The sequence below is a fragment of the Manis pentadactyla genome, chromosome 5 (assembly GCF_030020395.1).
Source record: "Manis pentadactyla isolate mManPen7 chromosome 5, mManPen7.hap1, whole genome shotgun sequence".
Lineage (NCBI taxonomy): Eukaryota > Metazoa > Chordata > Mammalia > Pholidota > Manidae > Manis > Manis pentadactyla.
Window position 1 is genome coordinate 3,071,894 of NC_080023.1, and position 22,393 is coordinate 3,094,286.

Here is a 22,393-nt window from a genome sequence, read left to right on the forward strand (position 1 = left end):
CAGTTCCAAGAGGGTTGTACATCGAAGTATGAAAGGCAAAACAACACAGACAGAGGACTATGCTTCAGGATGGTAGCCCCTAGTCACATGTCACTACTAGGCATTTGATATGTGAGTAGTCCTAAGTGATATGGGCTGAAAGTGTAAAGCATACACAGGACATTTAGGATGAAACAACAGATAACATCAGTATTTCTTACACTGAGTACAGGCTGAAATCATAGTTTGAATATATTGAAATAAAAAATATGATCCCATTTCTTTTGGGTTTTTGATATGTCACAACTAAACAACTGGAAATTACCTGTGTGGCTTGCGTTTTTTGTTCACATATTTCTTTGGACAGTGCTGACAGAAGAAAGCACACACTGAAAAATACATTTAGGATCTCATGACGAGAAGAATCATTAATAAACAGAACTAAAGAGAGCAAAATCTACTTAGGAAAAATTTGAGAGATTTGACTAGATTAGAAATGAATTTGTGATTGTCAAGAGACACTAAAACAGTTAAAAGGGAAGCAAAAAGAGGCACGTGGTATGTGCAATGCATGTAACTGATGACGGGCTTGCATTCAGCATATTTCCAGAAGTCTCACATGTCAGTAAGATGGGGAGTCCCCCTTACTGAAGACCCCCAGAGGATGCCTGACACCATAGATGGTACTGAACTGTTATTTCCTAATATACATTACCCAAGATAAAGTTTAGTTCATACATTTTCACACTAATGCCAAGATGCTATTTGCCTTCTTCAATGTTGACATCTGTGCTGCGGGTGCAGAGGCATCGGGGTAGGAGTGGCAGATCCCTCTTGAGAACAAAGGCTGGCACAGAGAGCAGGCCCACGGCTGCGGCGTTCCTCACTGCCACACGCTTCACACGCTTGGCTTCTAGGACAAGGCCAGTTCCACTTAATGTCCTTGATATGATGAGATCATGAACTGGGTTAAATCTCAACCTGTAAGCACACGACTTTTGAGTACTGTGTCTGTGATGAAGAAGGGAGTGTGCATAAAGCATTTCTGCAAGGTCCTGAGAAAAGCACTTGCGCAGTGAGCTGAACGGACCACTTCGTCCACTCAACATCGGTTTACTAGAAAGAATGTCTAACAGACCAAACTACGGTTATTCAGACCTGGATATTTGTCAGACATTTTCTCAAAAAAGGAGGAAATGAGCCTATTGCTTCAAGGAGAAGAGCTGACACTATTTGTAGCCTATCATAAAATATCAGATTTCAGGCAAAAGATTACAAGTTTGGAAAAGTTGTACCCATCACTGTCCACTTGAAAAAGTTTCCACATTTAAAGACTTTACTCATGAGATCCTGTGGTGATAGGAACAACTGTGAATTTTCTATATGGAATAATGGGTGGTTTTGGTATCAGGAAGATCTGCCTGACTTAGCAAACCATTACCTAACCAGTGACCATCAGTGATGCTACAAATAAATCTCAAACATAATGTTAGAATAAATCTGAAGACCTGACAAACAAACAACAAAAATCATGGATGGGTAACAGATTCACTCAGAGTATAAGGGAGGCAATGGATTTTAAGTTAATAGAGTAGGAAAAATTCAGGTTCGACACTGCAACTAACCATCAAGAACTGTTTGTTACTTGCCATGGTTTGGTGTTAAGAGCCAAGAAAAATATCCACAATTACCTGAAAAAGCTAATAAAATATATTCTTCATATACTTCAGTCAGAACAACTTATCACAACAGATGGGAGGCAGAAGCAGATGAAAATCTAGCTGTTCTATTATCCAAAGTTAAGATTTGCAAAATAATGTATTCTACTCACTAAATTATTTTTGTTTTGGAGAACAGTTTTCTTAAAAGACACACAGTTGTGAAGGAACAAAGCTGCTTTAGACCCACAGACACTGAGAAGTGACAAGTGGTCACCAAGGGGAGGAGAGGAGGAGGAGGGCTGCTGAACCACTGTGATTTTACACTTGTAATTAAAAAATAATAAAATACATGCTGTTGATCTTAACTTGAAACCAGTTAATTACATAAATTCTGTGCCATTCAGCAATTCCTTCCCTACATGTATATACAACAGAATGTATAAATGTGTGGTCCAAGAGCAACATTTGTAACAAAAAAATTCGGAAACATGTAGCATATTTAGAAAGGTGAATAGTAGACAGCAATGAAAATGAAGAAATTACAACATTTATGAATCTCAACCATAATGTTAAAATAAATCAGACACAAAGTAACGCATACTGTACGATGTCTATAAAGTTCAAAACGCCAGGAAAACTGGACAACAGGGTCTAAGGATAGGGGCATGGTGGCATAACCATGGAGCCACGGACATCAGGAGTGCAGGCTCTGTGGGGAAGGGGAAGGACTGGAAGGGCCCCCGAGGGGAGTGTGAGCTAAGGGCAATGCTCCTCTCATGAGACCTACGTGGTAGCATGAAGAAGCCCAAATAGATAAGTAATCACAGTTCAGCGACAAGGAGTGATTTCACCATTAAGAAGCAGACTCACCATTAAGAAGCAAGACCAAATTGATCCTTCTCTATGCTGACTGCACAAGGCCACCTAAAACATGCTAACACCAAGAGACCAGCAGTAAGAGGAGATGAAAAGGGAAGGAAAGTAGGGCAGGAGGGCTCCTGCAACTATGCAAACAGTGAGCAAGCAAAATACCCTTTAGGAAAAAGGGGCGACTGCAGATGGTTTCAGTGCAATAAAAGGAACCACACTCCATGGTGAGTGAGTGCCACATGTCTGTGACCGTCAAGTCACTATGTTGTACACCTGAAACCAATATAATATTGTATTTCAACTATACTTCAATAAATAATAAAAAGAAGCAATGCACCAAGATATAATAATTTTAAACTGCATCCACCCAGCACAGCCTTAAGGCATGTAAAGCAAGACCGGAAATAATTATAAGGAAAAAAGAACAGATAATACATGCACAGCAGGAGATTTTAACTGATTTTACTCTGAAATTGATAGGCTAAGAATACAGAAGGATTTAAGAACACAATTAACAATGGGTTGATCTCACAGGTGTAACAGGGTCCTCTAAACCCTGAGAAAACATCCCCAAGCACACATGAAATATTTAAGTAAAACTTACACCTTGTAGTAGTATAATTAATTGATAAGGAATCATAATATAGACAATGGTCTCCAACTATAAGAGCATAAAATTCAAAGTCAGTATGATTAAGGGTAATTCAAGAGGTATGTTTAGATATTTACTAATACATCTAAACAATTCACAGGTGAAAACAATGACAACTGGATAATACTTAAAATTGAGCCAATACAGTAACATTTCAAAATCAGAGCTGTGATCAGAGTGTTCCAGGACCTATCTGAGCAGAATAATAAAAACTGATGGAAAAGAACTCAGGAAGGCAAAAGAGTAAGCACAGAGAAAGCAGAAAAACCTTGATCTGTGGGCTCCATCAGCAGGAAGTGTGTCATGAAGGCCCAGTGGCTCCTTGCTGCCGTGTGGCAGTCAGTAAGGGGAGTGAGGCTGTTTCCCCTCCTTTCACCAAGCAGGTGGGGGAGCAAGGCTCAGGTTCCCACAAGGTGTCCAGGTGAGATCAGCACAGGAATACAGCTCACTGAAGCAGCTGGCACCCACTCAGGCTCCTGACACACTCATAAGCAGCCCTCAGATGATGCCCAAAGAATGTAAGGCACCCTACGCAGACAAGCACCCCACCTCACCATGGCACAGGGACTACTCTCCCAAAGACAAGAAACTAGGAGAACTACGTATCTCAACTTACTGGCAGGTGTCTGTAATTCAGGACACTGTGGTGTTTGCCATGCCACCTTTCAATACACAAAACAGAAAACAGAACACCTCTGGAGGCAGACAAGAATCACCAATAGTGGAAGCCTTAGGAAGACTAAGGGGATGGTGCAGAGACAGAGATTAAGAGGTTACAGGGAGACTGGCCCACACTGTTCTTGTCTGTGCACTGAAACTTCTATCACATGTACCACAGCATCTGCTAATCAAATGCACACCACATGCACACACATATAAATCTGCGGTAGTTAATGAAATAGAGATATTTTCAAGGAGAGATATTTTAAAAATTAAGAAGCTCCTCTCCGAAAAGACAAAATTGTCTTCTAGCAAGATTGGTTAGAAAAAGAAAAGAGAGATCAATTCAAGATGGCAGCATGAGAGGTGAGACAGAGAACTCATCCCAAAACCACATAGAGTATGAAAACAGAGTTAATACAACTAACTCTACAACAGCAACAGGAAAGGCTGAACCAGACTGCATACACCTGGAGAATGGAGAAGATCTCACGAAACAGGGTAACATACCAAAGCCTTGATCTGGTGGGACCCAAGCCCTTCCCCTACCCCAGCCCACTGGTGGGAGGAAGAGAAATGGAGTGGGGAGGGAGTGGAAGCTTAGAACTACCCAACACCCAGCCCTGAAGGTCTGCTTTGGGGCACAAAGCTACATTGGTGCTCTGGAGGTTGGTGGGGTTGGGGAGTTGAGACAGGCGGAGTGCTTGAGAGACTGAGATTCTGGCCGTTTGTGGAGGAGGGGAACCACATCCAGCCGCTCTGGAACAAAGGAAAGGCGGGCGGTCTGAGAGGCTTCCTAGAAGCGAGACGGCTGGTGAAGGGGTGGGGTTTTCACAGAGCTTGCTGAGCGGGAGAAGGGACAGGGGGACAAGGTTGTCTGGGTGCACTCTGCCCCGCAGGTTGGGAACTGTGAGAAGTTTCAGGAGCTCCATCCCCCTGGCTGGCTGCCCAGCTCCGAGACCCCCACCATGACACGCAGCCTGCAGTGCCTTCTTCCTGGCCTACTGGCACCTGCTCAAAAAACAGGCAGTCACTACGCTGGCGTCAGGCCAGCCAGAGGGGGGTCCTGTCTAAAAGAGCTAGAGACACAAAGCACAGAGGCTCACACCTCTGTGCTCAGCCCACTGTCTCTGACACTGGAGACAGGCACTGCAGCTGGGAATCAGGTAACAGATCTATCCTACCCCCAGGAACCAGGGTCACTCCCCTGTGACCCCCAACCTCACTCCAGGGGCTGAGAAGCTCCAGGGACTGGAGCTTCTGGGCACTAGAGGGCAAACATAGAAATATGAAACGTCAAAGAAACCTGGTTCAGACCAAAATCTCACAAACCCCAGAAAAAGGGCCAAATGAAACTGAACTCACCAACTTCCTGAAACAGAGTTCAAAATAAAAATCAAAAACATGCTCATGAAGGTACAGAAAAATATTCAAGAACTCAGGAATGAATTTAGGACGGAGATTCAATCATTAAGAAATGCCATATGTGAAATGAAACACACAACGGAAGGATTTAAAAGCAGGTTAGATGTAGTAGAAGAGACGGTAAGTGGAATAGAAAAAAGAAGAGAGGAATACAAAGAGGCTGAGGCACAGAGAGAAAAAAGGCTCTCTAAGAATGAAAGAATATTGAGAGAACTGTGTGACCAATCCAAATGGAACAATATTTGCATTACAGGGGTACCAGAAGAAGAAGAGAGAGAAAAAGGGATAGAAAGTGTCTTTGAGGAGGTAATTGCTGAAAACTTCCCCAATCTGGGGACGGAGACAGTCTCTCAGGCCATGGAGGTGCACAGATCTCCCAACACAAGGGATCCAAGGAAGACATCAAGACATTTAATAATTAAAATGGCAAAGATCAAAGATAAAGACAGACTTCTAAAAGCAGCTAGAGAGAGAAAAAAGATCACATACAAAGGAAAATCCATCAGGCTATCATCAGATTTCTCAACAGAAACCTTACAAGCCAGAAGGGAGTGGCATAATATATTTAATGCAATGAAGAAGAAGGGCCTTGAACCAAGAATACTCTATTCAGCAAGGTTATCATTTAAATTTTAAGGAAGGATTAAAGAATATTCAGATAAGCAAAAGCTGAGAGAATTTACCTCCCACAAACCACTTCTACAGTGCATTTTGGAGGGGATCCTATAGATGGAAGTATTCCAAAGGCTAAACAGATGTCACCCAAGGGATATAGACAAAGGGTACAGAATATGATTCAAACATACAAAGAATCCAGGAGGAAGAAAAAGGAGGAAAAACAAAAAAGAATCTTAAGGTTGTGTTTGTAATAGCACACAAAGTGAGTTAAATTGGATTGTTAGATAGTAGGGGAATTACCCTTGAACCCTTGGTAACCACTAATCTAAAGCCTGCAATGGCAATAAGTACATATCTATCAAAAATCACCCTAAATGTAAATGAACTGAATGCCCCAATCAAAAGACGCAGAGTCACTGAATGGATAAAAAACCAAGACCCATTTATATGCTGTCTACAAGAGACTCATGTCAAACCCAAAGACATGCACAGACTGAAAGTAAAGGGGTGGAAAAAGACATTTCACTTAACTAACAGGGAGAAAAAAGCAGGAGTTGCAGTACTTGTATCAGAAAAAATAGATGTCAAAACAAAGAAAGTAACAAGAGACAAAGGACATTACATAATGATAAAGGGCTCAGTCCAACAAGACGATATAAGTATTATAAATATCTATGCACCAAACACAGGAGCACCGACATATGTGAAACAAATACTAACAAAATTAAAGGAGGAAATAGAATGCAACATGTTCATTTTACGAGACTTCAACACACCACTCGCTCCAAAGGACAGATCAACCAGACAGAAAATAAGTAAGAAGACAGAGGCACTAAACAACACACTAGAACACATGGACCTAACAGACAGCTACAGAACTCTACACCCAAAGGCAGCACAATACACATTCTTCTCAAGTGCACAGGGATCATTTTCAAGAATAGATCATATACTAGGCCACAAAAAGAACCTCAATAAAAGAAGAAAGACTGAAATTGCACCAACCAGATTCTCAGATGAAAAACATATGAAACTAGAAATAAATTACACAAAGAAAACGAAAAAGCCCACAAACACATGGAGGCTCGATTAACATGGTCGTAAATAAACAATGGATCAATGACCAAATAAAAACAGAGATCAAGCAATAAATGGAGACAAATGACAACAACAATTCAACACAGCAAAATCTGTGGGACGCAGTGAAGGCCATGCTAAGAGGGAAATATATTCCAATAGAGGCCTACCTTTGTAAAGAAGAATCCCAAATGAACAGCCTAAACTCACAATTAATGAAACTAGAAAAGGAAGAACAAATGAGGCCCAAAGTCAGTAGAAGGAAGGACATAGTAAAGATTAAAGCAGAAATAAATAAAACTGAGAATAATAAAACAATAGAAAGAATCAATGAAAGCAGAGACTGGTTATTCGAGAAAATTAACAAAATCGATAAATCCCTAGCCAGACTTATCAAGGAAAAAAGAGAGTCTACACACATAAACAGAATCAGAAATGAGAAAGGAAAAATCACGACGGACACCACAGAAATACAAAGAATTATTAGAGAATACTATGAAAATTTATATGCTAACAAACTGGATAACCTGGAAGAAATGGACAACTTTCTAGAAAAATATGACCTTCCAAGGCTGACCCAGGAAGAAACAGAAAACCTGAACAAATCAATTACCAGCAACGAAATTGAATTGGTAATCAAAAGACTACCTAAGAACAAAATCCCTGGACCAGATGGTTTCACTGCTGAATTTTATCAAACATTCAGTGAAGACCTAATACCCATCCTCCTTAAAGTTTTCCAAAAAGTAGAAGAGGAGGGAATACTCCCAAACTCATTCTACAAGGCCAAAATAACTCTAATACCAAAACCAGGCAAAGACACCACAAAAACAGAAAATTACAAACCAATATCCCTGATTAACATAGATGCAAAAATACACAACAAAATATTAGCAAACCGAATTAAAAAATACATCAAAAAGATCATCCATCATGATGAAGTGGGATTCATACCAGGGATGCAAGGATGTAACAACATTCAAAATCCATCAACATCATCCACCACATCAACAAAAAGGACAAAAAGTACATGACCATCTATCTCCATAGATGCTGAAAAAGCATTTGACACAATTCAACATCCATTCATGATAAGAACACTCAACAAAGTGGGTATAGAGGGCAAGTACCTCAACATAATAAAGGCCATATATGAAAAACCCACAGCCAACATCATACTTAACAGCAAGAAGCTCAAAGCTTTTCCTCTAAGATCGGGAACAAGACAAGGATGCCCACTCTCCCCACTTTTATTCAACATAGTTCTGGAGGTCCTAGCCACGGCAATTAGACAAAACAAAGAAATAAAAGGCATCCAGATTGGCAAGGAAGAAGTCAAACTGTCCCTGTTTGTAGATGACATGATACTGTACATAAAAAACCCTAAAAAGTCACCTCCAAAACTTGTAGATCTAATACCTGAATTCAGCAAAGATGCAGGATACAAAATTAATACACAGAAATCTATTGCGGTCCTATACACTAACGATGAACTAGCAGAAAGAGAAATCAGGAAAACAATTCCATTCACAATTGCATCAAAAAGAATAAAATACCTAGGAATAAACCTAACCCAGGAAGTGAAAGACTTATACTCTGACAATGACAAGACACTCATGAGAGAAATTAAAGAAGAAACCACATCCCATGCTCATGGATAGGAAGAATTACGAATTAATATTGTCAAAATGGCCATCCTGCCTAAAGCAATCTACAGATTCAGTGCAATCCTTATCAAAATACCAACAGCATTCTTCAATGAACTAGAGCAAATAGTTCTAAAATTCATATGGAACCTCAAAAGACCCCGAATAGCCAAAGCAATCCTGAGAAGGAAGAATAAAGCAGAGGGAATTACGCTCCCTGACTTCAAGCTCTACTACAAAGCTACAGTAATCAAGACACTTTGGTATTGGCAAAAGAACAGACCCATAGACCAATGGAACAGATTAGAGAGCCCAGATATAAACCCAAGTATATATGGTCAATTAATATATGATAAAGGAGCCATGGACATACAATGGGGAAATGACAGTCTCTTCAACAGCTGGTGTTGGCAAAACTGGACAGCTACATGTAAGAGAATGAAACTGGATTACTGTCTAACCCCATACACAAAAATAAACTCAAAATGGATCAATGACCAGAATGTAAAACCTGAAACCATAAAACTCTTAGAAAAAAACATAGGCAAAAATCTCTTGGACATAAACATGAGCAACTTCTTCATGAACATATCTCCCCGGCAAGGGAAACAAAACCAAAAATGAACAAGTGGGACTATATCAAACTAAAAAGTTTCTGTACAGCAAAGGATACCATCAGTAGAATAAAAAGACATCCTACAGCATGGGAGAATATATTCATAAATGACATATCTGATAAGGGGTTAACATCCAAATTATATAAAGAGCTCACGCACCTCAACAAACAAAAAGCAAATAAGCTAATTAAAAAATGGGCAGAGGAGCTGAACAGACAGTTCTCCAAAGAAGAAATTCAGATGGCCAACAGGTACATAAAAAGATGCTCCACATTCTAATCATCAGAGAAATGCAAATTAAAACCACAATGAGATATCACTCACCTCACACCACTTAGGATGGCCACCATCCAAAAGACAAACAACACATTTTGCCAACAATGCGGAGAAAAGGAAACCCTCCTATACACTGCTGGTGGGAATGTAAATTAGTTCAACCATTGTGGAAAGCAGTATGGAGGTTCCTCAAAAAACTCAAAACAGAAATACCGTTTGACCCAGGATTCTACTCCCAGGAATTTACCCTAAGAACGCAGCAATCAAGTTTGAGAAAGACAGATGCACCCCTATGTTTATCACAGCACTATTTACAACAGCAAGAAATGGAAGCAATCTAAGTGTCCATCAGTAGATGAATGTATAAAGAAGATGTGGTACATATACACAATGGAATATTATTCAGCCATATGAAGATAACAAATCCTACCATTTGCAACAACATAGATGGACCTAGAGGGTATTATGCTCAGTGAAACAGGTGGAGAAAGGCAAGTATCAAATGATTTCACTCATCTGTAGAGAAAAGAACAAAGCAAAAACTGAAGGAACAAAACAGCAGCAGACTCACAGAACCCAAGAATGGACTAACAGTTACCAAAGGGAAAGGGACTGGGGAGGATGGGTGGGAAGGGAGGGGATAAGGAGGGAAAAGGGGCATTATGATTAGCACATATAATGTGTGTGGGGGGATACGGGGAAGGCGGTATAACACAGAGAAGACAAGTAGTGATTGTATAGCATCTTACTATGCTGATGGACAGTGACTGTAATGGGGTATGTGGTGGGGACATGATAATAGGGGGAGTCTAGTAACCATAATGTTGCTCATGTAATTGTATATTAATGATACCAAAATGAAAGAAGAGAAAGAAAGGGAAAGAAAGAGAAAGAGAGAGAGAAAGAGAGGAGAGAGGGAGAGAGGGAGAGAGGGGGAGAGAGAGAAAAGAAAGAAAGAAAAGAAAGAAAAGAAAAGAAAAGAAAAGAAAGAGAAAGAAAGAAAGAAAGAAAGAAAGAAAGAAAGAAAGAAAGAAAGAAAGAAAGAAAGAAAGAAAGAAAGAAAGAAAGAAAGGAAAGAGAGAGAGAGAGAGAAAGGAAGGAAGGAAGGAAGGAAGGAAGGAAGGAAGGAAGGAAGGAAGGAAGGAAGGAAGGAAGGAAGGAAGGAAGGAAGGAAGGAAGGAAGGAAGGAAGGAAGGAAGGAAGAGAGAAGGAAAGAAAGAGAGAGAGAGAAAGAAAGAGAAGGAAAGAAAGGAAAGAGAGAGAGAGAGAGAGAAAGGAAGGAAGGAAGGAAGGAAGGAAGGAAGGAAGGAAGGAAGGAAGAGAGAAGGAAAGAAAGAGAGAGAAAGAAAGAGAAGGAAAGAAAGGAAAGAGAGAGAGAGAGAGAGAAAGGAAGGAAGGAAGGAAGAGAGAAGGAAAGAAAGAGAGAAAGAAAGAAAGAAAGAAAGAAAGAAAGAAAGAAAGAAAGAAAGAAAGAAAGAAAGAAAGAAAGAAAGAAAGAAAGAAAGAAAGAAAGAGAGAAGGAAAGAAAAAGAGAGAGAGAGAGAGAGAAAGAAAGAGAAGGAAAGAAAGGAAAGAGAGAGAGAGAAAGGAAGGAAGGAAGGAAGGAAGAAACAAAGAAAGAAAGAAAATGCACATGTGAGGAATAAAGCATTGTATCTACAGATGTGATGGAAGAGGCCACCTATACACAATTTCATACCAATAACTCACAATTTCCAAGAATATAACTTACCAAGACTAACTTGAAAGGAAATAGAATAGCTGTCATTCATTAAAGAAACTGAACCACAAGTTTACAATTTACCAGAGACACAACTTCTGTGAAGACAGGAGGAAGGGTGACGAGGTCAAAGGCAGGTTATTCTGGGGCTTAGTCAGGACAGAAGACATTTGTGACGTGGAAGAGAAAAATAATCAGCAAAGCGACACATCCGTGGAGTAGGTGGAAAGGAGAGATGGGCACCTCTTCGGCTGTGCAGGTTTGGGAAGGGAGGAGAAAGGGAAAAGTCCATGCCACCTGGCCGTGTGGTAATGAGGCCAGAGCAACCCGTTAGACGCCCTCCATGGACTGGAACACGACGTCGAGGGCAAGCAGGAAGCAGAGGCTCGTAGATTTCTCCAGGAATGTTCTACCAGGTGGCGGCAGGGAGAAGCATTGAGCCAGGTCTCAGGCAACAAGAAGTTAGGGGGCTTTAAAAGACAGCAGTGACAGCATGAGTCACTCATGCTATTCTGAGAACAGTAATATCAGAGGAACCCACGACGGAAATGAGCTGGAGAAGGTCAGGAAGATGGTAACCGAGGACGCTCAGGCAAACAGGCTCAAGATGGGCCGCGGTTGCACCAAGTGTTTGAAGTAAAAGACCTCTTAGCTACCTGCCTGGGCATGATGAGGCCTAGGAGTGGAAGGAGAGACCTGTGGAGAAACCTAAAACGTGGAGGCAGGGTGTCAGAGAACATTTCCCCAATATGCTACCACAATTTCTGATAACAGAGCTCTGACCTAGAAAGGTGCAGTTAACTTCCGCTTCCAGTGACAGTGACTCAGAGCTCTTCCCCTGACTGTGAGAAGTTGTGGGACAACCTACAACTGCATCGTCACGCAGGCCACCAGAAAGCGGAAGGGACCAGAGGAACTGGACAAGTGCAGTGGGCCCCTCCAAGGACAAAGGGATACACGTACCGTTTCCCCTTTGGCAGAGGAAGGAAAGCAGGTCGGAAGAAAAGAGCTGAACTTGTAACAAGTTCCTAATGGTTGAGTGTGGCCAGAGGGACACTGTGGGGGAAGCAGAAGCCTTCCCTGCTGAGATGGCGGGCGTCCTCCGCCCTGGGAGAAAGGCTCAGGGCCTGCTCAGACACAGGCATGGGTCAGCCACCCTCAGGAGGGAGGAGCAGGGGGGTCTGTCCCACCCACGACCCCACAGATACAGGCAGCACCTGGCTGCCATGGGGAGGAGGGCATGATCACTGAAAGTTGCCCCAGAGAGCCTGGGCATAGGGCTGCCCAAGGGAACCCAGACAGTGCCATGGCGGGAGGCTCGTGCCGGGCAGGAAGCGATGGCAGCCCACTGCCAAAGGGGGCCGAAGGGTAAGGGGACCCCTCCCCAGCCCACAAAAACAGCAGGCACTGTGCGCGTGTGAGAGGAGTCTGCAAGGGGGGTGAAGCAAAACCTGGCTGACCCCAGTGCAGAACAGACTGGTCCGGTCGCACAAGCACTCATCAGGAGGCCCATTCATGAGTGGACGGTTCCTCCTCAGCCCCTCGGTCCCCTACATGCAGCACCTGGCACTCCTCCAAACAGTATGAGGCACAGAAAGCAAGACTTAGGGAAGAAGTAACCCCAACTCTACACAAATTCTTCCCGAAAAGACAAGCAGCAGGAATACATCTCTCATTTTATGAAGCCCCAAAAGACATTAAAGGCCAGGCGGGAGGCAGACATCTTTCAGGAGCACACATGCAAGTCCTTAACTGAACACTAGCAAATCACTCCAACACCAGATGAAGGGGTGTCTGCAGAAAGACCTGTGCACTTTATACAGCTCTATGCAAGAGTCCACATGTCCACCAACCAACAGCTGAGGCCTAGCCCTACAACCTGTGTCAACGATATGAAGGAGGAGAACACTGATGCACACAATCAAGAGCATCATGCCAAGTTAAAGAAAGCTGTGACACTCAGGAAAGCAAAACCATGGGGACAAACATCAGGTCAGTGGTCACAAGGGGCTGGGGGAAGGGATGGAAAAGCCCTAGAGCTGAACTGTAGTAGTGGTGGTTATGCAACTATATATGCTTGTCAAAACTCACTGACTACATACACTTTACATGGGTGAATTTTACTACATGCAGATTGAATCCCATTTTGTTTTAAAGACCAGTAATTTTAGCCAGCTTGAACACAAAGGACAATTTCATAAAAGTAACAGAAGGTCTAAGTCTGTAAGTACAGGGCCAGCAGTAGACCTCTGTGGTCCCCAGGGTCACTTCTCGGTGAGCAGAGCCTCATTTGACAATCCATTACCCAGGACAAACTGGGAGTTGGGAAATAAGATTCTCCCTGGCAAGACTAACTACAGCAAATCAAAGGTATTTCCATAGGCCTCTGAAACCAGGATGAACAATAACAACCTTTTCCCAAAGGCACAGTCAAGCTAAAACAGAAGAGCAGGACTGGAGGAGGAAGAAAAGAATAAAGTTTGGGAAGCAGAGAGGATGCTTTAGCGAGGGGAAGACCCCAGAGTGTGCCTGAAGTGAGCAGGAAGCACCTAACTTCAGGAACACCGAACAGCCTTCCATTAACAATGGCAAGAAGACCAAACAGGTTGAGTGGACACAGAAAGCAAAGTAAAATAAAAATGATAAAATAAAAGCAAGAAGGTCTTAGGGTAAAAAAAACTTGACCATGTCATCTTTGAAGTCCAATAAGGGGGTCCCATGGTCTATCATTTCTTTGTTTATTCATTTATTTACTCATTAATTCAAATATTTGGGGTACCTAAAATATGCCAGGCTAGCCAGTGTTCTTGGTAAGAAAATATATAAACATAGCTGCCCTCATGGAGTCCACATTCCAGTGAAGAGGACAGACTGGGTAAGTCAGAGACCCGATGAAGAGAGAAGTGCTGAGGGGAGCACGTGCACGAGGAGGCTGAGAGCGAAAGCAACTTCCACTCTGACACACAGTGAGATTTCAAGGGTTAGCAATTCAAGTGCCGCCACAGAAACTGGACCATAAGCTGGGGGTGCTGCTTGCAAGAACACCCTAAAACAGAAGTCACTGGCTCAGTAGCAGGCAGCGAGGAAACAGATGAGACCCAGCAAGGCAAAGAAGATCCATGCCACGGAGCAGAAGGATGTTCACCAAATGGTCCTGGGGACTAACCTCGACAGCAGTGCCAGGCCAGAAGGTGGAATGTGGTCATGGAGGCTGGTGTTGGAGGCCACATGCAATCAGGTACTAGAAGAAAGGTAACAGCTCTGAAAACAATCAGCTGCTTGCAAGCAGAATCAGAAGAACAGAAAAGCCCCAGAACATGGGCAGTCAAATGGTCACAAAAGCCAACTCTTTCTAGAACCCACGGAGCAAATTTGAAAGCCCTTTCAGAACCAGGCCCACTAAGATGGAGCCTGGGCCGAAGATAAGATTAAGGGCATGGCCTGCCCACACAAGCCTCACCACCTCAAGATCACCTCCGCTCAGCTGAGGCAGGAAATCAAGGGGGAAAAAAGGGTGGGGGGAGTGGCACTCAACAACTTGAGAATTGCATGTGAGAGAATTTCAGGTGTAATCATCTAGAACCAAACACATGAAAAACCTCCTAGCTTTTTAGCAAACTGCTTCGCCAAAGAAATCTTGAGACCAGACTAAAAAATCCCAAACACCCTTTTTGGGCCCCCAAACTTGCTGACCTAGTTGTCTGACTAAGGAGGGCAGGTCCCCTACTACCTATGGCAGATGTGAACAGGAAGACCAGGAGAAAGGCCCCAGAGGGTAGAGCAAGGGCCCAGAAGATGGTGCAGGAGGGAGTTCCTTCCAGGAAGCAGACCCAAATTCACTCCTTCGCCGTAAGCCGTGAGTTATGACCAGTGCAGAGCCCGCGCTGGCTGTGCTGGGCACTCACCGCCGGCCGGTCAAGGCTGCTGTGCCTCTCCTCCTTCTCCACGGTCCGCCGGCAGTCGGGGCACACCCACAGCGGTAGGCGCAGCACGCTGTTGCCCTTGGGAGCCATGGAAAGGGCCAATTTGCTTGCGGTCTTAATTCCACTCTCTAAGAATGAAGAGTCTTTCCTCTCGCTTCTGCACAGAAGACAATGATCCCCAGGGGGGTAGGATGGTGTTCTATGATTCATGCCAAAATTAAAAGGAGTCTGGAATAGAAAAGATTTTCTATTTCAAAACATGATCCACAAAGCCAAGATCATTAAAAAATAATACACAGTTCTAAAATTACTATGTACATGTATGTTTATGCAAAAACACATCAAATAGGGAATTTAAAAAATAAAATAGTACCTAGTGTTCTAGAAACTCATACTTCAAATATAACACCATAAAGAACATCTTAGTAGGAGTCAGAAAACTGTCCAATTAACCCCTTCACCCAGACTTCTATACTTCATCTCCCACATGCTAGAAAGTGTCAGTCACAATTTTGGGACTGGAAAAGCACCAGGATTTGTTATCATCAACCAAGTTTAAAGCTACCATTCTAGAGATGTCTGCATATGAGGGTCAGGCCCAAGGTGGCAATTCTGGCTTAAGTGTGTCTGCAGATCTTCACCACCTCTGAGGTGGAGTCCACGTACCAGAAAGATAAAAATCTGGGAGACTGATGGCAGCCACGTGTCCAAGAATATAATATAATGAATCATAAGAAATACTTATATGTATTTCACAGGTATATCTGGTCTTCATCCACAGTTCCTGAAAACACTACAGAGTCTTAAAGGTGAAATGGGTATTTTGTCACGTTAATGAGAGACTTTTGGACCCCCACCCAAGGGCAGGGGCTGGAAGCTGGATCAGCCAATGGCAATACTTTAGTCAAATATGACTCTTCAATGACAGCCTTACAAAAACCCATGAGAAGAGCTTTTTGCTCACTCTCTGTTCTGCCTGCTCTGCTCAGTTGAATCCTGCTTCTTGGTCAGAGAGAGCTTCTATGCCTGGGGAATCAGAACGCCCCCACGTGCCACCTGGGCCCCAGGCTCCATGAGGACAGAAGCTCCTTCATTTGGGACCTTGTCCTCTGTCTCTCTTCATCTGGTTACTAACTTGTATCCTTTATGGAATCCTTTATTAAACTAGTAAAGGTAAGTGTTTTCCCGAGTTCGGTTTTCCTGAGTTCTGTGAGCCACTCTAGCAAATTAACTGAACCTAAGGGGGAGGTCGGGGGAACCTCCAATCTGAAGCCTGTAGGTCAGAAGCACAGGTCACTGCCTGGGACTTGCGACCAGGTCTGTAGTTGGGGGTGGAGGGCAGTCTTGTAGGACGGAGCCCTTAGCCTGAGAATCTGGGGCTGTCTCCATGCAGATAGCATCAGAACTGAGTTGAGTTCTCGGACACCCTGCGGGTGTTTGAGAATTGCTTGGTGTAAGTTATGTGTGGAGAGACCCCTTCCCACAAATTTTCACATATTGGAATCAGGCCCAGGTACCCAAATGAAGTTATACTACTATTACTGCTATGTATAATGTTGTTACTGTTTTATGTAGAGAAAAAATACTCCATTGCATTTTGTGTCAGAGATGTTACACCCAGCCTCCTTCCAACTCAGCAGCAATTATGCTGAATTCATCTCCAGCTACTCAATTTCAGTGTCTACTTTTTTCAAATAGGCCCTACACTGTGGGGTGAGGGTGGGGTCCTCTAAGATAGGAGGAAAAGTCAAGATATTACACTAGGTCTTCTCCAAAAGATTGTGCAGCTTTAAAAATACCCAAATAGGCTCCAAGTTACAAGGTCAGCAAACAGACACCAAGGCTTTAACCCACATCAGTGGTAGCCCAAGATGGGAACCACCCTGCAAATCCTGAAGAGAGGTTCGACGGAGGCACACCTGGGCAACACGTGAGCGGGGAGCATGGCATGGCCTTCCAGAAGCAGGGCAGCTCTGCCCAGGTTCCAAGCCAGAGCACATGTAGGAGCAAGGCAGCAGAAAGCCCCCTGGCCTCTCGCCCATCTGGAGTGCTCCTGCCATGGTACGTATCAGATGGGAAGGTGGCCCAGGCCCCACGCCAAGGCTATTCAGGCTGGCACTCTGGGCATTCCACAAAGTCTCCAGTTCCACCCAAGACTCCTCCAAGGCCAGCCAGCAGCCTAGAATTCCCTCAGCCCATGGCTCTCCCTGTCCTCCTGTGCCAAGGCTCACATACACTTGACAGTGCTTAACTGGACTACAAGTGTGCATCTCACAATTGGCTCCAGGGCCAACTGAGCACTCTCCATCAGGCCCCAGGCCCCATTTCCATAACACGGAATGGCCGGCAGGTGTCAGGTGCTTACACAGGGAACTAAATGAATAAATGAAGGAGTGAGTGAGTGAATGACAGCACCACTAAGATGCAAAAGACTCGCAAGTATATTCTTACCTGCTTTTATAAGTCAGTGATCAAAACTGCTGACACCTGTCAGAGCCACAGGGTTCCACAGCCTGGGCCAAACCCAGCTCAGCAGCCATCACAACGTTTGGGGTGGGAGGGGAGAGAACCAAGTACACTCTCCCAGTGGTGTTCTAGAAAAGCTCCAGGCTGCTCAAACCACAGACTACCATGGGAGCAGACATCTTTCTCTCCCCCCAAGATCCAAGAGGTTTCAATTATGACATTTTCAAAAATCACTCATTTAACCCTATGTAAAGCCACCTCTTGTCCCAGTCCTAGAAAGCAGCCACCATCACCAACAGAACCACATCAGCCTTCAGAGCTTTCTACCACTTTTCTACCCAGCGGAGATGCTGGGCTCCAAAGTCAAAGGTCCCCAAGCCAGACATCATAATGTGACAGCCAGAGCTGACTTGAGCCCACCCAGTTCAGCTCCAACTGATGGGTCCATCTGTCTGGCAGCCCCTCCATCCATTATTTCCTGGGAGCCTGCCAGGTGCTAGTGCAGGCACTGCGGACACATCTGTGAATAAAACAACAATCCTTGCCCTTGGGGAGCTAATACCCTTACCAATGACAAACAGAGGGAGAAAAAACGTAAGCTGGGCAGGCAGAAGCCACACAGGTACCTGGGAGAGGGCCATTCCCGAGAGCAAGCACAAGCCCTGGGGCAGGAAGCCAGAGCAGGTGAGGAGGAGGCAGGGAGCCTGAAGTGGCCTGGTCTCCCCCCGCCCTGTTCTAAAAGGGTAAGGTAACGAGGCTGTGTGCAGAAGAGATGAGAGGGATTAAGAAAGGAAGGGAACAGGGGCCAGGAGAAGCTCTGGGCTTTTTAGGAGCGGGGGCAGTGAGGTCGCTGCTAAAGGCTGCTAAGCAGAGGGCTCAGGAGCTTGGAGTGGGGTGAGAGGAGGAGCTGATGGCTCCCTGGGACTGGGAGGGAGGAGCAGCTCTGGGATGAGGAGGCCTCTTCCACAAATACTCAAAATACACCGTATGCCAGGCATCCTTGGAGGTCAGACAACAGGGATGCGACAGCAAGTAACATGAAAAGTCTTGCAGGTTCCAGAAAGTCGTGAGGCAAGTGAGCACAGAGAACCCCCAGACAGCCAAGGACAGTGAGCACTCCTCCAAGAGGCGCCGCCACCAAGAATGCAGAGCAGGGGCACAAGGAGGATGTCTTCACGAGGAGAGCAGAACTAAGATGAGACCCAAATGCTACGGATAATATGAAACCGAAACACAGCCACAGGAAGATGGGGAGCAGAGCACTGGGAGAACAGCGAGTGCAAACATGGGCTTGTCCAGGGGAGAGTGGCGGCGGCGCTGGGGCTTCCAGGGCAAGCAGGCGGGACTGCCACCAAGCTCTGGGCCCCGAGAAGAGGACGAAGGCTTCTCGGAGGGGATGCATGACCCAGTTTTCATCTTAAAAGTAAACTGTGTGAGAGAAATGGATCCTGGGGAGGTAACCATGTAAGTAAGGCTGTGCCAGGCAGTTCCAGGTAGAGGCAGGAGCCTTGAAGGAGTGCAGTGGCCAGACTAGGGTGTTAAAAGCAGAGCCACAGGACCTGCCAATGGACCCAAGGATACAACAAGGACCCAACTGCCCAAACAGCAGGCATGGCAACGGAAGAGATGCTGGGCCAAGGAAGACAGGCTGGACAGCGACAAGAACCAAGAGCTGGCTTTGGATGTTGTATGTATGCAGTGCATGTTAAACATCCAAAGGATGTTTTTTTGTACAAGTAAGACATTTGGGGAATAAGACACAAATGGTTATATAATTTGAGTCTGCTGATACATACAGTATATAAAGCCATGGAGCTGAATGAGAGAATCCACGGAGACAGGGTAGACAATGTCCTGAAGGAAAGCCACGTATGTTCAAGCATGGAGTCAGTCCTCTCAAAGAGGAGAAGCTCTACTAGCCACACACCTTTTTCAGACAAAGCAAGTAACAGGTCACTACAAAACACATGCATGTGCACACAACACACCTGACTAAAGTTCAGATTGACAGAGTACTGGCCAAATGACCCAGTCATTCTATTCCTTGGTATTTATGCCTGAGAACAAAAGCTTATGTACATGCCAAGATCTGTACACGAACATTCATATTATTGGTAACAGTCAAACACTGGAAACAACCCACATGTCTCCAAATGGAAGAGCGGCCCCACCCTGTAGTTACTCTCCTGTCTGTGATAATGTGAGGTACATACATTAAAAATAAAACATTTTGCAGGTGTACTGAAGTATAACTGAGGTATACAATAAGCTGAAAATATTTGAAGTGTGCAATCTGAATAGTTCTGGCCTATTACACAACTGTGAAAACATCATGATAATCAAGATCACTCATGTCACTATCACCTGCCAAGCTTCCTTCTACCCCTCTACCCCTCCCTTCCCTTACCACCATCTTCTCCACAACCCCACCACATCCACGCGTGACAACTGAGTTCTCTCTGTGCGTTATACTCTGCAATTTCAATAACTGTACGTATATAAATGATTATCACACAACGCATACTTTTTTTTATTTGGAGATGACTCCCCTGTATGCATCAGGAGTCACTTCCTCTCCATTACTGAGCAGTATTCCATTGGGTGGGTAAGCCATAACTTGTTTATCCACTCTCCCAACTCCTGCCACCATCACCACTACTTACCTGGCCACAGGGAGGCACTGGCCCAAGGACAACCAAACTGGAGGCTACTCAGTGACCTAAAAGAAGGACTACCACAGGTGGCGCTTGCTCTCTGCTGGCTCCCCTACTTCCCCTGACAATGGAGCTGGTAATGCTGAGTCAACCTCCAGGGTTACTCCTAAAATGTTTACAGTCCAAGAAATTCACAAGGCAGGGTGAGGGGCCCAGGACTCTCATCAAAGTGCTAAAAGAGTAAAGGAACAGGGCAGGGCACAGAGGAAGGACAACAGAGATGCGGAGGCTAAGCAGGGAATGGCAGCGCTGAGACCTGCAGGTGAGCCACAAGGGACCCTGGCCAGGTGAGAAGTCACCTGTCAAAACACAGCACCTGTCTCCATGGGCCTCACAACAACCAGAAGAGCAGAGGCCCCTTGCTAAAACTTTGTGGAAATTTAAATACCACCACAATGCTCAGTGCTGCAGAGAATGAGGGAAGATGGGCGTACTCACTCACTGCCAGTGGTGGCATGAAGAGTTGGCAACCTTTTTGGAAAACCACTTGGCAGCATGTTTCCACAGACTCCCAGCCATATACCTGCCCCTGTGCCCACAGACATGCTTACCTATCACATGCCTCCCGCCCTAGATGAAGTCTCTGCTTATGCCCCAGACCCTGCCATCAGCTAGGAGACTTTGTTCCATTCATTGTCCCCTTTTTCACATGACCCATTTTTCCTTTATCATTTCCATCAGGACATAAAAACCCTGCTACTCCTATGCTGAGGAAACAAGACACCCTCCTCCTCCACCTCCAGCTACTGCCTATCTTTTCCGTCCTTTTCAGCAAAATCTTTTCAGATTGTCCACCCCAGCTCTAAGAGAAATATACGCAAGCCACAAATGTGAGCCATGTAATAAGTTAAGAAAAAAAACTAACAACAAAGGTAAAGATAGTAAGGAGCTACCACTCCACACCTATCAGAATGGCCAGAATCCAGAACACTGACACCACCAAATGATAGCAAGGATGTGGAGCACCAGATCTGCTGGTGGGGACGCAGAAAGGAAGACAGGTTGGGAGTTTCTTACAGAACTAAACATTCTCTTCCCATTCCATTCAGCAATGCCGCTCCGTGCTATTTACCTGAATGAACTGAAAACTTACATCCACACAAAAACCTGCACACAGATGTTTACAGCAGCTTTTATTCACAGTTGCCACACTGTGAAGCAACCAAGGTGTCTGTGAGAAGGTAGATGGGTGAACAAACTGTGGGCCATCCAGACAATGGAATATTATTCAGCCCTGAAAAGCAACAGGCTTTCAAGCCATGAGAAGACATGAAGGAACCTTAAACACATTATTATTAAGGGAAAGATGCCAATCTGAAAAGGCTACAGACTATATAATTCCAACTATCTGACATGCTAGCAAGGGCAGGCTTATGAAGACAATGGAAGAATGAGGGGCTGCCAGGGGTCAGGGGTAGGGAGGGTGGACAGGCGGAGCCCAGAGGATCTCCAGGCAGAGAAGCTTGTCCGTGTGATGCTGTAGTGGTAGATACATGTCACTGTGCATCTGTCTAAACGGCAGAGCGGCCCTGATGGAGACGGTGGGCTCCGGTGGTGGTGATGCGGCAGTGGAGGTCCATCAATGGTAACAGTGCCCCCTTTGAAGGGGATGCTGATAGAGGGGAGGCTGGGGGCAGAGGGGGAATTTATGGGAAATCTCTACCTTCCTCTCAATTTTGTTGTGAACCTAAAAATGCTTGAAAAAATAAAGTCTATGAAACACCCCCCCCCCCAAAAAACCCAGGTGAATTCTAATAACATTTTATTTAACTCAATATATCCACAACATTCTCATATCAATATAAACTTGCAGTAAGGTATTTTATACTCTTTTTCATACTAAGTCTCCAACATGCAGGGTGCATCCCACCCTTGGAGCAAGCACATCTGGGGGCGCAATGCCCCTGTGTGGCCAGGTCCTCCAGTGCTGACAGGTGCAGGACCGCTTCATCCGCCAACCCTCTCCTTCCGGCAGACTGTATCCCTGGCTCAACATTACACCTGCCTCCCTAAGACGCAGGGCTTACTCCCTCCTGCTCATACCCTTTTTCCTACTTGCCCCCCAGGCATCACGCTCCCTTGGGTTTCC

At 44.7% G+C, this 22,393-nt stretch overlaps 1 protein-coding gene across 12 annotated transcripts in view; it reads right to left on the minus strand.

The window, feature by feature from the left end:
* Nucleotides 1-22,393, minus strand: part of FAM193A (family with sequence similarity 193 member A) — a 207,447-nt gene that overhangs the window by 105,934 nt on the left and 79,120 nt on the right. For 10 of the 12 annotated variants that reach the window (XR_005031967.2, XR_005031968.2, XM_036921229.2 and 7 more), the window contains one exon: nt 15,107-15,352. The exons of the other annotated variants lie outside the window; for them this stretch is intronic. Coding sequence is in view for 8 of the 10 variants with exons in the window: in XM_036921229.2 (XP_036777124.2) it covers nt 15,107-15,352 (246 nt within the window). In the remaining 2 variants the exon portion in view is untranslated. The remainder of the gene's footprint in view (nt 1-15,106; nt 15,353-22,393) is intronic. 12 annotated transcript variants of the gene reach the window in all.